Here is a 19,939-nt window from a genome sequence, read left to right on the forward strand (position 1 = left end):
TTCCCCCGCCCGAGCGCGTCTGGCGGTCCCGGTGGGAGCTGGCGGGGCCAGAGGGGGAGGCAGAGGGGACGCAGTGGCCTGGCGGGTGAGCTGCTCCCTTACCTCTGTCCAGAGTGAGCGGCTGGACCACTGTCAGTGTCGCCATGTCTGCCGTGGGAGCCGAAGTGACGCTCAGCTTCAGCATCAGCAACCGCTTGTAGTGAGAAAAAGAGGAGGAGATTGGGGGCGGGGTGGAGAGGGAAGACGGAAAGGAGGGGGGAAGGAGGGAAGGTGGTGGTTGTGGAGGAGAGAAGGCTTGGGTGGGTTGGCAGCCAGATGGAGACGCAACTGTTCCGCGAGGGGCAGACCTTCAGATGCGGCGTGAAGCTGAGCAGGTACCGGAGAGCGAAAGCATCGCCGGCTCTGGCAAGGCAGGCTCTGCCCTAGAACTTTGCTCTTCCACCCCAAGGAGCGCTGGATGCGTGTAGCTAGTGTGTTGCCTTCTTTCAACTTTCCACGCAAACAAAATGGTCAGAGTGTACGTGCGTCTGGAGGAAGGGAGAAGAATGAAAGGGAGGGGATAGAGGGGAGGGAGGCAGAGAGATGATTTTTTTCAGATTAAGAGAATTTGTCAACCCCTTAATCCCATCCCCTAGAAAGAAAATACTTCTAGTTCAGAAATGTTGGGGTTTAACTGTAGTTGCTGTTAATTTCTGTTAAAGTTTATTTTGGAATGTTGACTTATAACAGTACACAAGATAACTGACTTAAAGCCAGAGTTCCATCACTAGGCCCCCGTTAAGGACCTGAGTATATTGCCTAGAAAATAACTTATGTCACAAGCAAAGTTCTTAATAATGGTTTTAAATTAAAAATCACAATAAGAAAACAATTAAAAACACAAAGAGAAGTGTCTATCACTAAGTTTGAAAAACATGTCCCTAGCACTCCTCCAGGTTGATCCTCAGAGCTGCCACTTGCTGATTAATTAACATATGTGACAGGAATTGAACTAAGCCATGGCCTGACTTGGGGATTCAATACATACAGTCCCTGCCTTCCAGTAGCCTGTAATCTAATGGGAGATGATGTTTTTAAAAGGGTGACTTTAGAGTCAGTTGATCAAGGTTCAGTTACTAGAACCTTCAATTATTAGCTGTGACCCCTTCACCCCAACAGACTGCTTTCACTATCTTGCCACTGTAGGGACTCTCATTTTTTTGATCAAGAAATTAAGAGGCATATAGAAATCTTGTGTAAGCAGAGGGTATGACTATGGGTTCAGGACTGGAAATGACAAAGCTGCCTCCATCACCTTCCCTATGACAGAGCAGAATTGTTTTGGCTAGCAATATACTCCTGAAGACAGACACAGCTTTACAGCAAAATATTTGCATATAATCTACATCATTGTCTTCTGATTACAATATGGATGGTTTCTGAAAACTTTCCCATCTCATGGTTTACATTTGAAAAAAAACTAACAAACAAGATTTCACCAGTGATTTGAGAAAGTCATAAATGATTGGCCAAACACCTAACAGACCTTAAAGACATACGGAAAATAATAGTTCAGTATGCCTATATTTTCATTTAGTGTTTAGACAGAACACTGATCTGGAAATTCAAGTCTTAGTTATGTCCTTTTCAGAAATCAAATCTCTCACTGATTCCCAGTTTCTTCATCTGTCACACAAGGGCATTTGTAATCTTCAATCTCACTGAGGTTCTGTAAAATGAGGGAACTAATTCTTCCCTGCAATCTCACTGAGTTTTGTGAGGGTCTGATGAGATCATGTACGTGTATGTGCTTTGAAAACAGTAAAGTATATACAAATATATTCATACAACAAACATACATCCCACCTGAACTGTATGGCAACGCTCTGCTAGGTGCTAGCCATGCAAAGATTAATGACATGTGGCCCTTTTTCTAGACAGTGCTCAATACAGGTTGGGAGACAAATAATGAGCTGGCTGTGAGAATATGAGCAAGCTCTGAGCAAGAATAAGAGCAGTAAGTGCTCTAAGCACCGCAGAAAGGAAGTGCTGTGGGAGACAGGAAGAAGCAACAATTCTGGTGGATTATCATTATTCATCTCCCCTAAATCAAACAACAGACAGAAGTTGAATTGTGGACAATAACAACTGAGTATGTTCCAAGGCTTTGCACAAAATATCAAACCTCATTCAATAACTGAGGACGAAAAGAACATACAAATCCCTTGGCCACTAATGTAGTTCTTAACAACATCCTGTATTGTGAATATGTACTTTAGTGGCTTGATTCATAAATCTAAAAGCCATGATTTCAATACAAATCCCAGATTGTGAAGTCCATGAAGGTAGGCTTTTTGTCTTTTTGTTTCCTGATGTAGCCTCAGCACCAAACATTTAATAGAATGTTTCTGGACTTATGCTTTGAGCTCCCTAATTAAAAATTTACTCTACCATTCTCCCTCTGTGTTGACTCTGTAGGGTTTTTGTATGGATTGAAAAAGACAGGACGAGAAAGCACAAATCACCATATAGTCATTAGTTATTATTTCTAATAGTGGCAAGTTCAATGCCTTTAGCTTATGTCTGCACAGGTGTAAAAAATGAATAAACAATTCATTATCTTTTAGATTTTGTTTTTTATGAAGGATGAATAACTAACTACTGTCTCTAATAACACTTGTGAATTTCTAATTGAGACATGCAGAAACATAAGAAAATATCCTTAATCTACTGTATTGCTTTGGTAGATATGACCATGCTTAAGTCTCTTGAGTAACTGCCTGGACCACTCCTGTACCAAACACAGTGTTTCATCAAGGTCAATATACTTGATCCATTCACATGTGTGTTGCCTTGCTGAATGTGTATTAATCAGGGAATTGTTAAAAACACCTGTGATTATACTTTTAGCTATTTGGTTACACAATCAGTGCAATTTTTCATTAAATGATATATAGTAATTTACCTCTGTGGCACCTTTATTTTCAATGAAATTTATTAATTCAGAAATACTTATTGAACACTCTATATATATGCCAGGCTTGGAGCTAGGTTGGTTTCTCTTTATCTTTTCAGCCCAGAGGATTAGGTACTATTATCCCATTTTATAGATAAGTAAACTGAGACTCAGAGAGGTTAAGCAACTTGCTTAAAAATAGTAGCACCTGGGGCTTCCCTGGTGGCACAGTGGTTAAGAATCTGCCTGCCAGCGAGCCCTGGTCCGGGAAGATTAATGTTTGCTCTGATTCTGCCACAGGCAATAGCACATGCCGTGGAGCAACTAAGCCCGTGCACTACAACTACTGAGCCGCTTATGTCTGCACAGGTGTAAAAAATGAATAAACAATTCATTATCTTTTAGATTTTGTTTTTTATGAAGGATGAATAACTAACTACTGTCTCTAATAACACTTGTGAATTTCTAATTGAGACATGCAGAAACATAAGAAAATATCCTTAATCTACTGTATTGCTTTGGTAGATATGACCATGCTTAAGTCTCTTGAGTAACTGCCTGGACCACTCCTGTACCAAACACAGTGTTTCATCAAGGTCAATATACTTGATCCATTCACATGTGTGTTGCCTTGCTGAATGTGTATTAATCAGGGAATTGTTAAAAACACCTGTGATTATACTTTTAGCTATTTGGTTACACAATCAGTGCAATTTTTCATTAAATGATATATAGTAATTTACCTCTGTGGCACCTTTATTTTCAATGAAATTTATTAATTCAGAAATACTTATTGAACACTCTATATATATGCCAGGCTTGGAGCTAGGTTGGTTTCTCTTTATCTTTTCAGCCCAGAGGATTAGGTACTATTATCCCATTTTATAGATAAGTAAACTGAGACTCAGAGAGGTTAAGCAACTTGCTTAAAAATAGTAGCACCTGGGGCTTCCCTGGTGGCACAGTGGTTAAGAATCTGCCTGCCAGCGAGCCCTGGTCCGGGAAGATTAATGTTTGCTCTGATTCTGCCACAGGCAATAGCACATGCCGTGGAGCAACTAAGCCCGTGCACTACAACTACTGAGCCTGCACTCTAGAGCCTGCGAGCCACAACTACTGAAGCCCGCGCACCTAGAGCCGGTGCTCCGCAACAAGAGGAGCCACCACAATGAGAATCCCACGCACCGCAACGAAGAGTAGCCCCCGCTCGCTGCAACTAGAGAAAACCCGCGCGCAGCAACAAAGACCCAATGCAGCCAAAAAATAAATAAAATAAATTTTTTGAAAAAAGTAAATGTCTTAAAAAATAGTAGCACCTGTATTCAAGAGGCCCTGTGCTTTCCACTGAGAAACACACTTCACCTTGCATTATTCAAGATTTAGTGATTTCAGCCTTTTATTTCAGAGTTCCATATATGAGTGTGTGTGTGTGTGTGTGTGTGTGTGTGTGTGTGTGTATCGTTTCTCTTTTTTGTTATGCTTGAGATATACTCAGAGATAAATGCATGGAGGAAATTTAGGTCAAAGGAGGAAAGAACTATGACACTGGTTCCATTTTATATAAATACAGGTTAATATTAAAATGACTACCTCTTTTGAATATAAAGTCTCTTCTTGTTAAAAAATTCATTCAAAGTTACGTTAAGGTCTGTTTCACTTAATTGAATCTGTGAATTAAATGACAAAATCAAGAGAAGGTTTGAATAAAGCAATAGCATACCAAGAAAATGTGTTTAGTTCGATTATAAATGGAGTATAATAAGCACAGTTTCATATGAGGAAAATAGCACTTACGAACTGAAATTCTTTCAGCCTTGGGTGTTAGAAATTATTTTTGACTGAGTCACGATATCACATTATCTTCTTTAATTCTCACAGCTTTGTCAAAATAGCACTAGATTAAGATGAAGTGCCAACCTATACTTTGTAATATAAAGGTTTCTTTTTTTAAATAATCATAGAGAATCTTATTATATTATTCTCTCCTTAGAGCTTTTTTAAACTGAGTGGCAAGTATGTTCACGGTAAAATATCTGAATCTTAGACATGTTTTAATAACTACTTATCTGTCTGTTCAGTCAATAAATACTGTACTTACTATATCCCAGACTCTGTTCTAGGCACTGGGATATTGCAGTGAACAAGAAAAGGCCCTGTTCTCACTTGGCTTATATTCTATATGGGAGAGAAAGACAATAAACAAAGAAACAAGTAAGAAAGAGATCAATTAGTGACTATGTGCTGTGCAGAGAATGAATAATTTGAGGACTGAATTGAGTCTACAATAATGTCAGGATTACAAAAGACAGAGATAAGGGAAAAGGGCATTCTGAGAAGCGGGAGAGAAAAGCCAGGGATGGGAGAGCAGACATGGTGCGTTTGGGCAAAACAGGCAGTTCAATTTGGAGCATAAGAAAAACAAGCCTAAACAGGGCCATTGAGAGTCAGGTTGTGAAAGATAATGTAATTAACAGAAATGTCATGAACCTTTCATGAATAGCTTTGTGCCCATCATACAATGAAATGTACAGACTATCCAGGCTAAGAAAAAAAATTGTGTTGTAGCATCTACATTAAAAACTACTAACATCAGAATGAAATAAAGAGTTACTAATTCAGTGTTGGATGTTAGAAAATTGAAGATGAAATAAAAGTATAAAATGTCGATTTTAATTCTTTTTCATTTCTTTCAAAAAAATTTTTTTAATTTATTTATTTTAATTTACTTATTTTGGGCTGTGTTGGGTCTTCGTTGCTGTGCATGGGTTTTCTCTGGTTGCACTGAGCAGGGGCTACTCTTTGTTGCAGTGTGCGGGCTTCTCAATGTGGTGGCTTCTCTTGTTGCGGAGCACGGGCTCTAGGCGCACGGGCTTCAATAGTTGAGGCACGCGGGCTCGCAGGCTCTAGAGCACAGGCTCAGTCATTGTGGCGCATGGGCTTAGTTGCTCCGCGGCATGTGGGATCGTCCCAGACCAGGGCTCGAACCTGTGTTCCCTACATTGGCAGGCAGATTCTTAACCACTGCGCCACCAGGGAAATATAATAATTAATGTTTGCTCTGATTCTGCCATAGGCAATAGCACATGTAATAAGTGCAAAGTCTTTCTGGTAATTGTATATTTTATTTATGCCTATTTAATTCATAGAATATAAAATTATGTTTTTGTTTCATTTTGAAATGAACATTTTTCTATTTTCACAGTTAGTTATGATTGATCTTTTATAATGAAATTTAAATTCAAAGCTTACAATTTTCCTTTTTTCTTTATGCATCCCAACCTCATATTTGCACCATTGGGAAAGCCTGATAGATGCAAGAGAGGCAAGATAAAATGATTTTTAAAAGTGATACTGGACTCATCTCTTTCTCTCATCTACTCAGGAGATATTTCTGAACTTTTAGAACCCACAACCTTTAATGGTTTTTTAAAAATATTTTTATTACCATCACATCTTAAAATTGTTTAATATACTCAATTTTGAGTCTACAATTATGCTTTTATCCAACAAATCTTTATGATGCACCTGCTACTGTATATGCCAGACACTGCTCTATGTTCAGTGGTAAACATGGAGGGAGTGACTTTCCTTATGGAACTTAGATTTTATGAAGGGAAACAGATAAAACACAAATAAACAATAAATCAGATCATCTTAGGTAGTAGTAAGAACCACAAACAGTGATATGCTGAAGCCTGTTCACACTGTTATGTGAGACCTGGTTATGTGCATCTTGCCCCAATGTCACTTTTAGTGACATCACATTGGTATCTTTAGACTGGCTATGGTGGGAGTGTTTACACCATGGATATTGGCAAATACTACATATGGAAGCTTTGTGTTTTCCTCAGGAAAGCTAGTTGTTAAACATTTGCCATCATGCCACAAAGTCCACAAGGAAAATAAAATAGAAAGTTGTAATGAAACATGCAGCAGGGAGCAGGCTACATTAGAATGATCAGAAAATAAGTCACATTGTGTTTGATACAAAAATTTTTTAAAATAACATATCTACCCTGTATTTGATGGAGTACTGACTAGGATGCTGGGCCTGGGATGGAGTTAGAAGAAATAGGAGACGTTCATGTTATTTCTGAGGAATTACAAAATATTTGGAAAGGAAAGAGAAGCATCAATAGAAAGGCATAGTATGAATTACACAATGATGTATCAACAAGAATAAGTGATAGTATAAATTTGTATATGTTAAAGGCATACATAATAAAAAAAAAGTCTGGATTCTTTGAATGCTTCCTGGAGGCAGTTTACATTCACTTTTATTTTATTTTATTTTTAAAGAAATGTGTTTATTTCTTTTATTTTTATTATTTATTTATTTTTTTAAATAAATTTTTTATTTTATTTATTTTTGGCTGTGTTGGGTCTTCGTTGCTGCGTGCGGGCTTTCTCTAGTTGTGGCGAGCAGGGGCTACTCTTCATTGTGGTGCGAGGACTTCTCATTGCAGTGGCTTCTCTTGTTGCAGAGCACGGGCTCTAGGTGCAGGGGCATCCGTAGTTGTAGCATGCAGGCTCAGTAGTTGTGGCACGTGGGCTTAGTTGCTCCACGGCATGTGGGATCTTCCCGGACCGGGGCTCAAACCGGTGTCCCCTGCATTGCCAGGCAGATTCTTTTTTTTTTTTTTTTTTACATGACTCTTTTTTTTTTTCCACACACACACTGTATTTTATTTTTACAAGAGATAAATAAACTGACACCAAGCATTGTAAATGGATGACCACAACAAAAGCAACAATGATTGCAACTACCAAACACAAAACACACTCATACTATGTCATAATATTGACATTCAGTCCAGTAATCCTCCACTGTAACAGCTCCTTTATTTTGCAGTGAAAATTGATTTGTGGACGCGCAGGCTCAGCGGCCATGGCTCACGGGCCCAGCCGCTCCGCGGCATGTGGGATCCTCCCAGACCGGGGCGCGAACCCGGTTCCCCTGCATCGGCAGGCGGACGCGCAACCACTGCGCCACCAGGGAAGCCCTCAGGCAGATTCTTAACCACTGCATCACCAGGGAAATCCCTACATTCACTTTTAGAGGAGACTTGGAGATATTTTCTTTCCTGTATGCGGATAATAAAATGTCACACCTTTGAGGAGAAAGCTACTCTTTGCAATTTTGATCAAAAGATTGCTAACCAAGTGGACCAGATCTTCTATGGGATTTCATGAGAACTAAAGAAAAGGAGGGACAAGATTATCATAACTGGGTGCCTATGTTACTAGAGAATCTTACCATGGTGATAAGAGAACTCTATTGCCTAGATCCTTAAAAAGGACACTAAGGATGTTCAAGTCTTATTTGTTTGTTTCAAACTTTAGCTTTATTTAAAATATGGTTTAAATGGCTTTCTCTTGAAAAGCACCTCAGTTCCTGACTTTCATTTTTTTCTTAATCCTGCCCAACTTACTTCTCTCGAATTCTGGAACAATGGAATTAATTAGGAATATTAGGAAGAAACAGATGAAAAGGCCATCTTCAAATTCTTCCCAGATTGTGACACAATACACTAATTGAGGCAGTAACAGAATTTACTGTAGGTGTGCTGAGGGCCATACTGCCAGTAATTAGCAAGTTTGAGAGCAAAATGCAACATTAGCATGGACAGCACATTCAGGAGAGAGTTATAAACTCTTATTTTTATCCTCCAATTCTCTAAATTAAAGCAAAAATCACTACAATTTTAATCGGTTTGCATTAAAATGTGATCTTTCTTAGGCCCAACCTGAAGCATAAAGTGTAATATCTTTTTCCTAAAACTTCTCAGTGGGGTCAAATTATGTTTTTCTTAAACTAAGTGCCTCATTCTCTGCTTCTCTGCCTTCCCTGCTTTTCTGGTCCTCGATGAATTCTTATACCCTTGCTCGTGTAGGTGGATCTTTTTGATGCTTATAATCTTATTGTGCCATTCCCCAAGTCCACAGCTATGCAAGACACTGTCCTGAAATACAGTGTCTCTGAGAAAATTCCTCTTTCAGTGATTTCTTAATTTTACTTCTTGCTCAAAGCATTTACTTGAATAATAAATACAATTATGACTTTATTTTGGCTTCTTGAGGATTTAACTAGAATAAAAATTTTAAAAAAATAAGGCAAATGAAAAATATTTTAACTCTAAATATCATCAGGTTCCTGTCACCTCGAATTTTGCATAGATCAGTAGTGGCAAATCAAGCTAAACAAATATTTTTGTCTAGACCCCAAATCAAAGCAATTGCAAATAAATGGAGAAAGTAAGCAAATCTCTGCCATTTTAAACCTAGAACAAGAAAGTAAACTATTAAGTCTTTTATGTAGTTAATATATTTTCTTTTTAACGAGGAATTTTGTTTTGAAATTTTAAGTGTAAGACAATGCACATGGAAAACAATTCTTGATAGGTATTACAAAATCTTACCACAAGTAACCAATGTTAACAGGGATTTTCGTGTCTTCTTTCAGAAATTATATGTGCATACACATATATATGTGTCTACACACATATATGTGTGTTCACATATCTTTTTAAAAACTCAAATAGCCTTATACACCATATTTTACACCTTGATTATTTCATCTAGTGATATTTTCATATCAATACATTATATATGTAAAATCTCTCTTAACTACTTCAAAAAATTCTACTGAAATCTTCTCTTGTAGATGAACTTTCAGGTTGTTTCTAGGTTTTTGCTATCTCAAACAGCATTAAGAAGGAAAATCTTTCTTGCTTATATCATCTTTACGAGCATAAATTCCACTCGGTTATAACTGTGTACTTCCGTATAACCCAGGACTAATGTGGCCCTTGTCAATGATAATGCTCTCAGATTATCATACCTGCAGCCATTTTATTCCTGCTTCATTGTAGGAATTCTATCCCATGTAGAATGTAGAATGTAGGCATCCTATCCCATGAGAATTGATACCTCTTTTCTATAGAACTGTCATATTTAATTGAACCTAAAATGCCAAAGTGATTGAAAAAAAAATTTGCCATAGACTGAGGACCATTTTTGTCTCCAAAATATGTGGTATGAAGCACCATCCAGCAATCCAGTAAATCAATGATGATCACCACAATTTTCAACTGAGAAGCTAACAGTGTCTAAAGCAAGTTAAAAATTAAGAGCCTAAAAAAATCCACTTTTGGATATTTGTTTTATTGAAGGTTTTATTTCCACCAAATGAGATAGGAACACAATGAAAACACAAGAAGATGTTTAAGTGCCTTGTTTTTTCAAATAAAGTAACACATTGATTCACTAATTAGAGAAAACTCTTAAGTAAAATTTAAAGTGAGAAATACTATTCTTTCATTAAATGTTGTTACTAGTTAGTATTCAAAAGAATATTCAGGGCTTCCCTGGTGGCGCAGTGGTTGAGAGTCCGCCTGCCGATGCAGGGGACACGGGTTCGTGCCCCGGTCCGGGAAGATCCCACATGCCGTGGAGCGGCTGGGCCCGTGAGCCATGGCCGCTGAGCCTGCGCGTCCGGAGCCTGTGCTCCGCAACGGGAGAGGCCACAACAGTGAGAGGCCCGCGTACCGCAAAAAAAAAAAAAAAAAAAAAAAAAAAGAATATTTAAATGTTAATGCATGTAGTGCTCTCTACTGGTCTTATCTTTATTGCAACTACACTCTGTGTCAAATTTGTATTTACAAAAGATCATGAAAATTGTCACTATCCCAAAAGACTACTAGTGTTTTTTAAAAATTTCTATTTGGTGTCTACTTTAAGTAAGTGTGTGTGTGTGTGTGTGTGTGTGTTTGTGCATGGACACACAAATATTCATTTTTGAATTTCCATACTGAAGTCAGTTTTGAACTCTGCACATGAATTGTTGACATACATTATCACAATTTGGTAATACAGAGATATTAAAAAAGATGGATATATAGTTTTAATGTAAGGGATAATGTTTTTCAGTACAGTTAATAGGCAGTGGCAGCATCTAAGGTGCTTGCTTTTCCTGATCCCTGGAGAAGACAGGTGAAGGCCTCCTAGGAGGAGAATGGGTGGCTGTGTGTATTCAGCAATTTTTAGGAGACAGTGATCACCATCATGAGCTCTTCTCTTTTTTTCCCTCCACTACTCCTTCCTGTTCCACTCCTCAAATATTTAAAAAATCAACTTAGTGGTAATTTTTTTTAAAGCTTAAGAGCAAATTTTATTACCAGTAGTTATGAAAGCTATTTGCTTCAGAAGTATGTGTGTGTGTGTGTGTGTGTGTGTTAGAGAGAGATAGAGAGAGAAAGAAAATACATTCATTCATTCATTGTATAGTTTCATGTCAAGTGGCTGCTATGCACCAAGCCCTGTGCACTGAAGATAAAGCAGTAATCAAGACCACTGATACTCTACTGGAATTATTGGTATCTGTGGAATTACTTCTCAATTAAAACAGTTACAAATGCTATTAAGGGAAGTACATGGTACAGTGAGAATCTATAACCTAAATCAATGTTTAGGGATTCAGAAATGACGTCTCCAAAAATGGAACGTTAATGGTGTGTTTAAGGAGAGACTTGAGCATGTTTAAATACTAGCCATTCTTTTGTATCCTCAGTTCTTTCTTAAGCACAGAAATGGTTTGGGAAAGCTATCTTTTCCATCATTACTGCCTGATTGAGTGAACATAAATGGAAAGAACACTCATTACTCTGCGGAACTTCCTGGCCAGGATTTTTCAATATGGTCATCATTTGTCTAAAGCAATACATACCAGTCCTACATTTATTACTAACATTTAGTAAATTATATTAGGCCTACTAAAATATTTGTTTGAAGCTGATTACTATTTTTCATGACTATTTGATATTACTTAGTAAATACCCACACATGCTGTTACTGTATTTGGTCCGAACAGAGAGAAAGTAACTTAATTCTAAAAAAAGGACAGCATTGATATTGACATATATACTATTGAACAAGTTGCATCCACCCAAATGTATTCCTCCAGAGTCAAAATAAAATATAATGATATTTTTGAGCCAGTAAGGATGTTAAAGAACATCAAATCTGACCAATAGTGGAAAATGAGATCCAGAGAGATTAAATCATCTGCCCAACTTTTCCTAGCTAGTGAGGAACAGGGCTCAGACTGAAAGCCAAGTGACAATCAGTTCAGTGCTTGTTATACTATACTATAACACTAGATTGTAAATTTCATGAGCAGAGAGACAATATTTGGTTTGCCACTGTATATTCATTGCTTGGTATAAAACCAATGCTCAATAAATACTAGTGAATAAAAGAATGAGTAAAATAATCATTTTTCCTAGAAGATAAACTTCACTTTAACTGCATTTCACAATGAAAAATTAGTTCACTATATTTATTGATTGCTAATTTGTACAAGATATTTGCTCTACTATATTCTATGCAGATTTACAAGAAAAGGATAGATAAAATGTGACCCCTGCCCTACAGTAACATATAGCTGTCATAATTATCTCCAGAACAAGGTAGGGCTCGGTAAATGCCACAACATTAAAATATATGAACAAAGGATTACATGGAACATGGTAGGCATCAAGAAAGACATGTCATTTATGCTGGGTCTTTAAAAACAGAAGGATTTTTTAAGTGGAGGTAGAACTGAATAGACATTTCAATTGAACTGAACAGAATGTGTAAATGTATGCCTCAGGAAGCAATGGCATGTATGTTATTATTGAAACAGTTAAACTTGACTGAAACATGGAAGATGTGAAGGAAGTAGCAAAATATTAAGATTAGAAAGAAGTTGGTAGGGAAGGGGAATGGCAGGTACCATAGGGGGCTTTGGAAGTCACTCAGAAAAGTCTAGAATTTATTCAGAAGGCCATTAAAGTTTTTGAGCAGGAAAGTGAGGGGGTTCTTCTTGAAATAGTATATTAAAATTTATCATAGAAAAATGATTACAAATTCTAAACAGAGTAGCAGAAAGTCAAAATTATCCATATCAACTGGTGATGTTCTAGTCACATATGAAGAGAAAAGACCCAATCTGAGGTCACACAGACAGGCCTTCACACCAAACTATAGCTTGGTTGATTGGTTGGATAGCACTCAATGACATTGTCTTCATTGTTCATCATGGAAGATATGAAACAACTTTACTTTTTTGAAGGCTTCTGACTCTGGCTAAAGAAGTATCTCTAGTATACAAAGGAAAAGTAAGCAGTGGCCAAAGTTTGAAATTCTGAGGACTCAAGATTTCTTAACACCTCACATCTTCCCTAAAACGTCACTGTATATATCCCCCCAAACTCTTTGCTCTTTTGTGAACTCCTACTAACTGTAGTGGCTTACCTTATACTCCAGGTAGTATAAAAAGAACAATGAAATAACAGGAAAAAAAAACGAGAGATTTTGTTATGGAGAGGATATAATGAAAATACTGCTATTACATAGAAAATAAGACATTCATTAGGAGACGTTTTAGGGAATTATTGAGAAAACTTCTTCATTCCAAGGTAAGCTTTGAAATAATGATAATAATACATTCATTCAGTTGAAATGTTTTCAGGAAAATGAACTAGATGAGGACAGAGAGTGGCTATAAAGATTTAGATGGTGGTGCCTATACTGGGTCATTTATGTCAATTCTAATTAATATTAACATCAGTTTTAAAATTAGAGACAAAGCCTGAAGAAAAAAATGGAACATGTTACTGAGCCTGTAGAAATTGTATCATCAGGCGGGAGGTATCTTCCTCTCCTTACCCCAAGTCTTTATGCGGACAAAATTCCCACCCTAGATTTTCAGCATCATAATGTGTTAGTACATAGTGATTGGCATTTTTATTCAGACTAGTGGTCATATAAAACAGAGATTCACATGTGTGAAAGACATATTTTAACCACAGATATGAGATTTTTAATCTTTCATTTTCATATGAGATATATATAAATATTATAGCTCTTGAGACATAAAGTATCTGCATCTGATATCAGTGGAACTTTCATACTAGGAGATGAGATGATATATTTAGGAAATAGGAGAGATGGTAAATGAGCAAGTTAACAATTCTGTGTTATGTGCAGCTCATAATTGCAGCTCTGTGAAGAGTTCCCACTGAGTCAATGGGAGGTGTGGGTAGAGGTTAGAGCCAGGTTAATTGTTGCATTCAACATCATTCAGGAGAAAAAGTGTAGGTAAAATTGCAGCATTTATACTTCTGCCCTTCAATTTTCCTTCATCTCTATACTTGTATTTTCTTCACTTATTATTTATATCCCATGTCTGAATGTTTTCCTCCCTTGACTCCTTAGGTTATTGAAGAGATACGGTCCGTGAAGTTGACTTTCAAGGCATTTTAAAAATAAAGAAAATGCCACTCATCTATCCGTTTTCAATATAGAGTTGGAAATATAGTTCCTCGGAAAATATGACCAAGTAATCTGATTGAAAAATAGATTTTGTGAGGAAAGAGGTATTTTACTATATGTCTCCCCGGCATGCTAAGGATTGCGGTACACCATCGATGCTAAGCCTGCAGGTAATTTTAATTATCATCCGACAGGTCATTTTTCTTTTTTAGTGGTTTCCTTTGGGATCCACCTACTCAATGACTAGTAGTTTCTTCTATGTAAGCAAAGAACCTCTGACTTCAAATATGATTTTTCAATAATTTGGCTTTCATATTCTCTGAGCCCTCATCTTCACAATGTGATTTAGATCTGGGTTATAGTAAAATAATGTGTCAAGGATACTACTGCCTAGTTATCACCAACTCCAGGTAGAAATTCTCTTTAAATCTGAGACTTTATTATCAGTGTTTATTCACTAATTTGTTAATTTAGAAAGTTAATGTTTGTGTAAATTAAAGAATGCCTGCATTTTGCTTCTTGTCTTCTTAAGTATTATTTTATTCTCCTTCTCACTCTTCAAATTTTCCACTTCTTTGTTTGCTTTTATGTTCACCCCTTTTACCAATATTAATATTGCCCTTCCAAATTTTTATTTTTTGAGACATTCCATTGCTAAATTTGGAACGCGTTTACACAGATCCTGAGGGAACTGAAAGTAGCATAAAGAAATATAAAACATTTTGTGGACTGTAAGCTGTCATCTTATTAAATGCAAAAATCCTTTTTAAAGAGGAATAAACAAAACTTACTTTTCTTTTATGTCTTCACTTTTCAAAGAGAGCTCTGGAAAACAACTTTTCATTAAGTTACAAATTTTATCACATAATTTAGTGAAACAAACACTCAAACCAAATTTGTAAGCTTTGGTCACTATATATATATATATATATAGTTATCATTACCTTGCTTACCCCACAAGTGTTTTTGACAGAAAAGGCCTATTTTGATTTTTAAAAATCACTGAAAATTGTCTTTTAATTTTTACAAACCTGAGTGCATTCTATGGTAGAAAGGCTTATACTGTATATTTGTTTCACAGGCTTATTGGTGATTTTTCTTTTTCTTTTAACTGTATAGAAACCATGAGTCATACACTCATTTTCCTGGTTATACAAAATACAAGTTCGTTATAAAATTTAAACGAATTAAATATAACCTGGCAACACCTCCATCAGATGACACCTTTTCAGATGGACATTACTTTATTGCAATGAGGGATCGTAACTGTGTTTCCTCCAGAATGAGATGCAGGTTGAACTTCCTCATCTTACTGGCCTGGAATCTCTACTTCCTACAGGTTTCATTTATTCATATTCTGGTGTTACTCATGACTTAGAAGTTTTCATTTGGACACAGCAGCATTTGGGCATCAAATTTGCCTAATTCTATTTGTATCATTGGAATAGTTTAGAAGTTAAAATCCAGGAATTTTTATTAAGAAAATTTTAAAAGTAGACATATAGAAATAGAATATAGACAATTGCAGTTGATTCTCCCAGCTTGATAACAGGTGGACATTTTTAGGCTAAACACATTATTTCTATTATCTAGCAGTAAAATAAAGTATTGTGATTACAAACAAATGCATTTACCAAAGTCAAATGAGATTCTTATAATCCTTATCTGGTACCAGTATGTTATCTATTAGAGTTCTAATATATTAATATGAAGACATAATTCAACGCATTTAAAATTTTTCTATGGTTTTAGGCAAAAGATCCAGTTCCATTGATCAACACTGGGCATGTTTCTAAGAGTTAAACCAATACTGAAAAATGTGAAAGCTCCTTATTCTTTTAAAGGGCATAAGCTAAACATGGACAAGACCATGTTTGAGTTTTGTTTCATTTTGTTTTATTTTGTCCACACACCTAAAATATAGTAGTGAATGAATAATGAGTAGATGGAAAGAAGGAAGGGAAAGAGGAGAGGGACAAATGAATGAACAAATAAATGAAGAGTGATTAAAACTTGTCTGAAAAGGCAACACTGCTAATAAAAATATATTTCTAAGTATTTATTTTATATCTTAAATTTCATATACCACCTGCAATACAGCAAGTAGACTAGTGTTACCTAAAAACTTCTGAGCCCTAATGAATAGATAAGTTATCTGTAATTGGCATATCCCAGCACCTTGTTAGGGAGGACTGACTTCTACTTACATTGCATTTACTTCACAGGTTGGCTGTGATTTTGCAAATTACAGTGAGATTGCTTCTTCCTAAAGTTAATCCTAAAGTCAGCTAGTAAGGCAAAAGATTGCCCTTGAAAAACCCCTTCTATCACCTATAAAACTTGATTTGGGGGTCTATACCCTTATATAGTAATTCTTAAATGCATTAAAATTTTAGGAGTACTGTGTTAAACGTAAGTCAAAACAAAGTTGAAACCCTCAGGAGTGAGTCACTCAGTACTCAGTGAGAGTATGGCTTCAAGGTTAAGACTCCCTGCTTTGAAATCAGCCTGCTGATTTTGAATCCTAGATCCAATGATTAGAACCTGGCTAAATGACAATGTCTCTTGCTCTGTTTCCACATCTGTAAAACTGGACTATAAATGGTACCTATGGAATAGGTTGTTGTGAAGGTCAAATGACATAATCTGTGTAAACTGTTTGAAACAGTGTCTGGCATGCAGTAAGTGTATTTGCTATTCTTCCTGACTTTATAACAACTATAAAATTCCTAATAGAGAACAAATGATGGATGAGAATTATAAAACGTTTCTGTTTGCCTGAAGGATTTACTCCATTCTGTTTTAATAAATCAGCCTCTGTAAACTTAATGAATATAAATAAATTGTGTCTTAGGAGGAGGTTAACAAGATAAAGTGTCACTGGCACACAGTAGACAACGCTTACTGGATTTGAATCTAAATCTTGCATGTGAGCAGTTGGACATGCATACTATTCTTGGAAAAGATATGGAGATGACCTTGACTGCTTACATCTATCTTTCCAGACTGTTGGTAACTATCGAGGCCCCACTGAACAGGAATCAGTCTCAGGCCCTTAGGCATTAAATGCAATTTATATGAGGGTTAGGTTCCAAATCCCACCCGAAAGCTGTGTTCCTATAACATAACTCCACTGCTCTAAGACGTACCAATTCACTCCTGCATAAATTTTTTATTAACATCTTTACTGGCGTATAATAGCTTTACAGTGTTGTGTTAGTTCCTGCTGTATAACAAAGTGAATCAGCTATATGCATACGTATCCCCATATCCCTACCCTCTTTTGTCTCCCTCCCACCCTCCTTATCCCAACCCTCTAGGTGGTTGCAAAGCACCGAGCTGATCTCCCTGTGCCATGCAGCTGCTTCCCACTAGCTATCTATTTTATATTTGGTAGTGTATTCATGTCAATGCTACTCTCTTACTTTGTCCCACCTTAACCTTCCCCCTCCCTGTGTCCTCAGGTCCATTTTCTATGTCTGTTTCTTTATTCCTGTCCCACCCCCAGATTCATCAGAACCATTTTTTTTTTTTTTTTAGATTCCATATGTAAGTGTTAGCATACGGTATTTTTCTCTTTCTGACTTACTTCACTCTGTTTGACAGACTCTAGGTCCATCCACCTCACTACAAATAACTCAATTTCATTTCTTTTTATGGCTGAGTAATATTCCATTGTATATATGTGCCACATCTTTATCCATTCATCTGTCGATGGACACTGAGGTTGCTTCCATGTCCCAGCTATTGTAAATAGTGTTGCAATGAACATTATGTTACATGACTCTTTTTGAATTATGGTTTCCTCAGGATATATGCCCAGTAGTGGGATTGCTGTGTCACATGATAGTTCTATTTTTAATTTTGTAAGGAACCTCCATACTGTTCTCCATAGTGGTTGTACCAACTGACATTCCCACCAACAGTGTAGGAGGGTTCCCTTTTCTCCACACCCTCTCCAGCATTTATTGTTTGTAGATTTTTTGATGATGGCCATTCTGACCAGTGTGAGGGGATACCTCATTGTAGTTTTGATTTGCATTTCTTTAATGATTAGTGATGTTGAGCATCTTTTCATGTGTTTGTTGGTAATCTGTATATCTTCCTTGGAGAAATCTCTGTTTAGGTCTTCTGCCCATTTTTGAATTGGGTTGTTTGTTTTTCTGATATTGAGCTGCATGAGCTGCTTGTATATTTTGGAGATTAATCCTTTGTCAGTTGCTTCATGGGCAAATATTTTCTCCCATTCTGAGTGTTGTCTTTTCATCTTGTTTATGGTTACCTTTGCTGTGAAAAAGCTTTTAAGTTTCATTAGGTCCCACTTGTTTATTTTTGTTTTTATTTCCATTTCTCTAGGAGGTGGGTCAAAAAGGATCTTGCTGTGATTTATGTCATAGAGTGTTCTGCCTATGTTTTCCTCTAAGAGTTTTTTATAGTTTCTGGCCTTACATTTAGGTCTTTAACCCCTTTTGAGTTTATTTTTGTGTATGGTGTTAGGAAGTGTTCTAATTTCATTCTTTTACATGTAGCAGTCCAGTTTTCGCAGCAACACTTATTGAAAGATGCTGTCTTTTCTCCATTGTATATTCTTGTCTCCTTTATCAAAGATAAGGTGACCATATGTACGTGGATTTATCTTTGGGCTTTCTATCCTGTTCCATTGATCTGTATTTCTGTTTTTGTGCCAGTACCATACTGTCTTGATTACTGTAGCTTTGTAGTATAGTTTGAAGTCAGGACGCCTGATTGCTCCAGCTACATTTTTCTTTCTCAAGATTGTTTTGGCTATTTATAGGAATGCAAGAGATTTCTGTGCATTAATTTTGTATCCTGCTACTCTACCAAATTCATTGATTAGCTCTAGTAGTTTTCTGGTAGCATCTTTAGGATTCTCTATATAGTATCATGTCATCTGCAAACAGTGACAGTTTTACTTCTTTTCTGATTTGGATTCATTTTATTCTTTTTCTTCTCTGATTGCTGTCGCTAAAACTTCCAAAATTATGTAGAATAATAGTGGTGAGAATAGGCAACCTTGTCTTGTTCTTGATCTTAGAGGAAATGGTTTCAGTTTTTCACCATTGAGAACGATGTTGGCTGTGGGTTTGTCATATATGACCTTTATTATGTTGACGTAGGTTCCCTCTATGCCTACTTTCTGGAGAGTTTTTATCATAAATCGGTGTTGAATTTTGTCAAAAGCTTTTTTTGCATTTATTGAGATTATCATATGGTTTTTATCCTTCAATTTGTTAATATGGTGTATCACATTGATTGATTTGCATATATTGAAGAATCCTTGCATTCCTGGGATAAACCCCACTTGATCATGGTGTATGATCCTTTTAATGTGCTGTTGGATTCTGTTTGCTAGTATTTTGCTGGGGATTTTTGCATCTATGTTCATCAGTGGTATTGACCTGTAGTTTTCTGTTTTTATGACAGCGTTGTCTGGTTTTGGTATCAGGGTGATGGTGGCCTCATAGAAATAGTTTGGGAGTGTTCTTCCCTCTGCTATATTTTGGAAGAATTTGAGAAGGACAGGTGTTAGCTCTTCTCTAAATGTTTGATAGAATTTGCCTGTGAAGCCATCTGGTCCTGGGATTTTGTTTGTTGGAAGATTTTAAATCACAGTTTCAATTTCAGTGCTTGTGATTGGTCTGTTTATACTTTCTATTTCTTCCTGGT

At 36.6% G+C, this 19,939-nt stretch overlaps 1 protein-coding gene across 10 annotated transcripts in view; it reads right to left on the reverse strand.

Annotated features, from left to right (window-relative positions):
• The window catches only part of LIN7A (lin-7 homolog A, crumbs cell polarity complex component), a 238,617-nt gene that overhangs the window by 129,250 nt on the left and 89,428 nt on the right, over positions 1-19,939 (reverse strand). For 9 of the 10 annotated variants that reach the window (XM_028490418.2, XM_055085238.1, XM_028490419.2 and 6 more), the window contains one exon: positions 103-527. In XM_028490418.2, the coding sequence (XP_028346219.1) occupies positions 103-184 (82 nt within the window). In that variant the 5' untranslated portion in view covers positions 185-527. Of the gene's footprint in view, positions 1-102; positions 528-19,939 lie in introns of those variants that run through there. The other variant, XM_024122875.3, reaches the window with a different exon arrangement.

The sequence above is a fragment of the Physeter macrocephalus genome, chromosome 6, assembly GCF_002837175.3.
Source record: "Physeter macrocephalus isolate SW-GA chromosome 6, ASM283717v5, whole genome shotgun sequence".
In the NCBI taxonomy this organism is placed as follows: Eukaryota; Metazoa; Chordata; class Mammalia; order Artiodactyla; family Physeteridae; genus Physeter; species Physeter macrocephalus.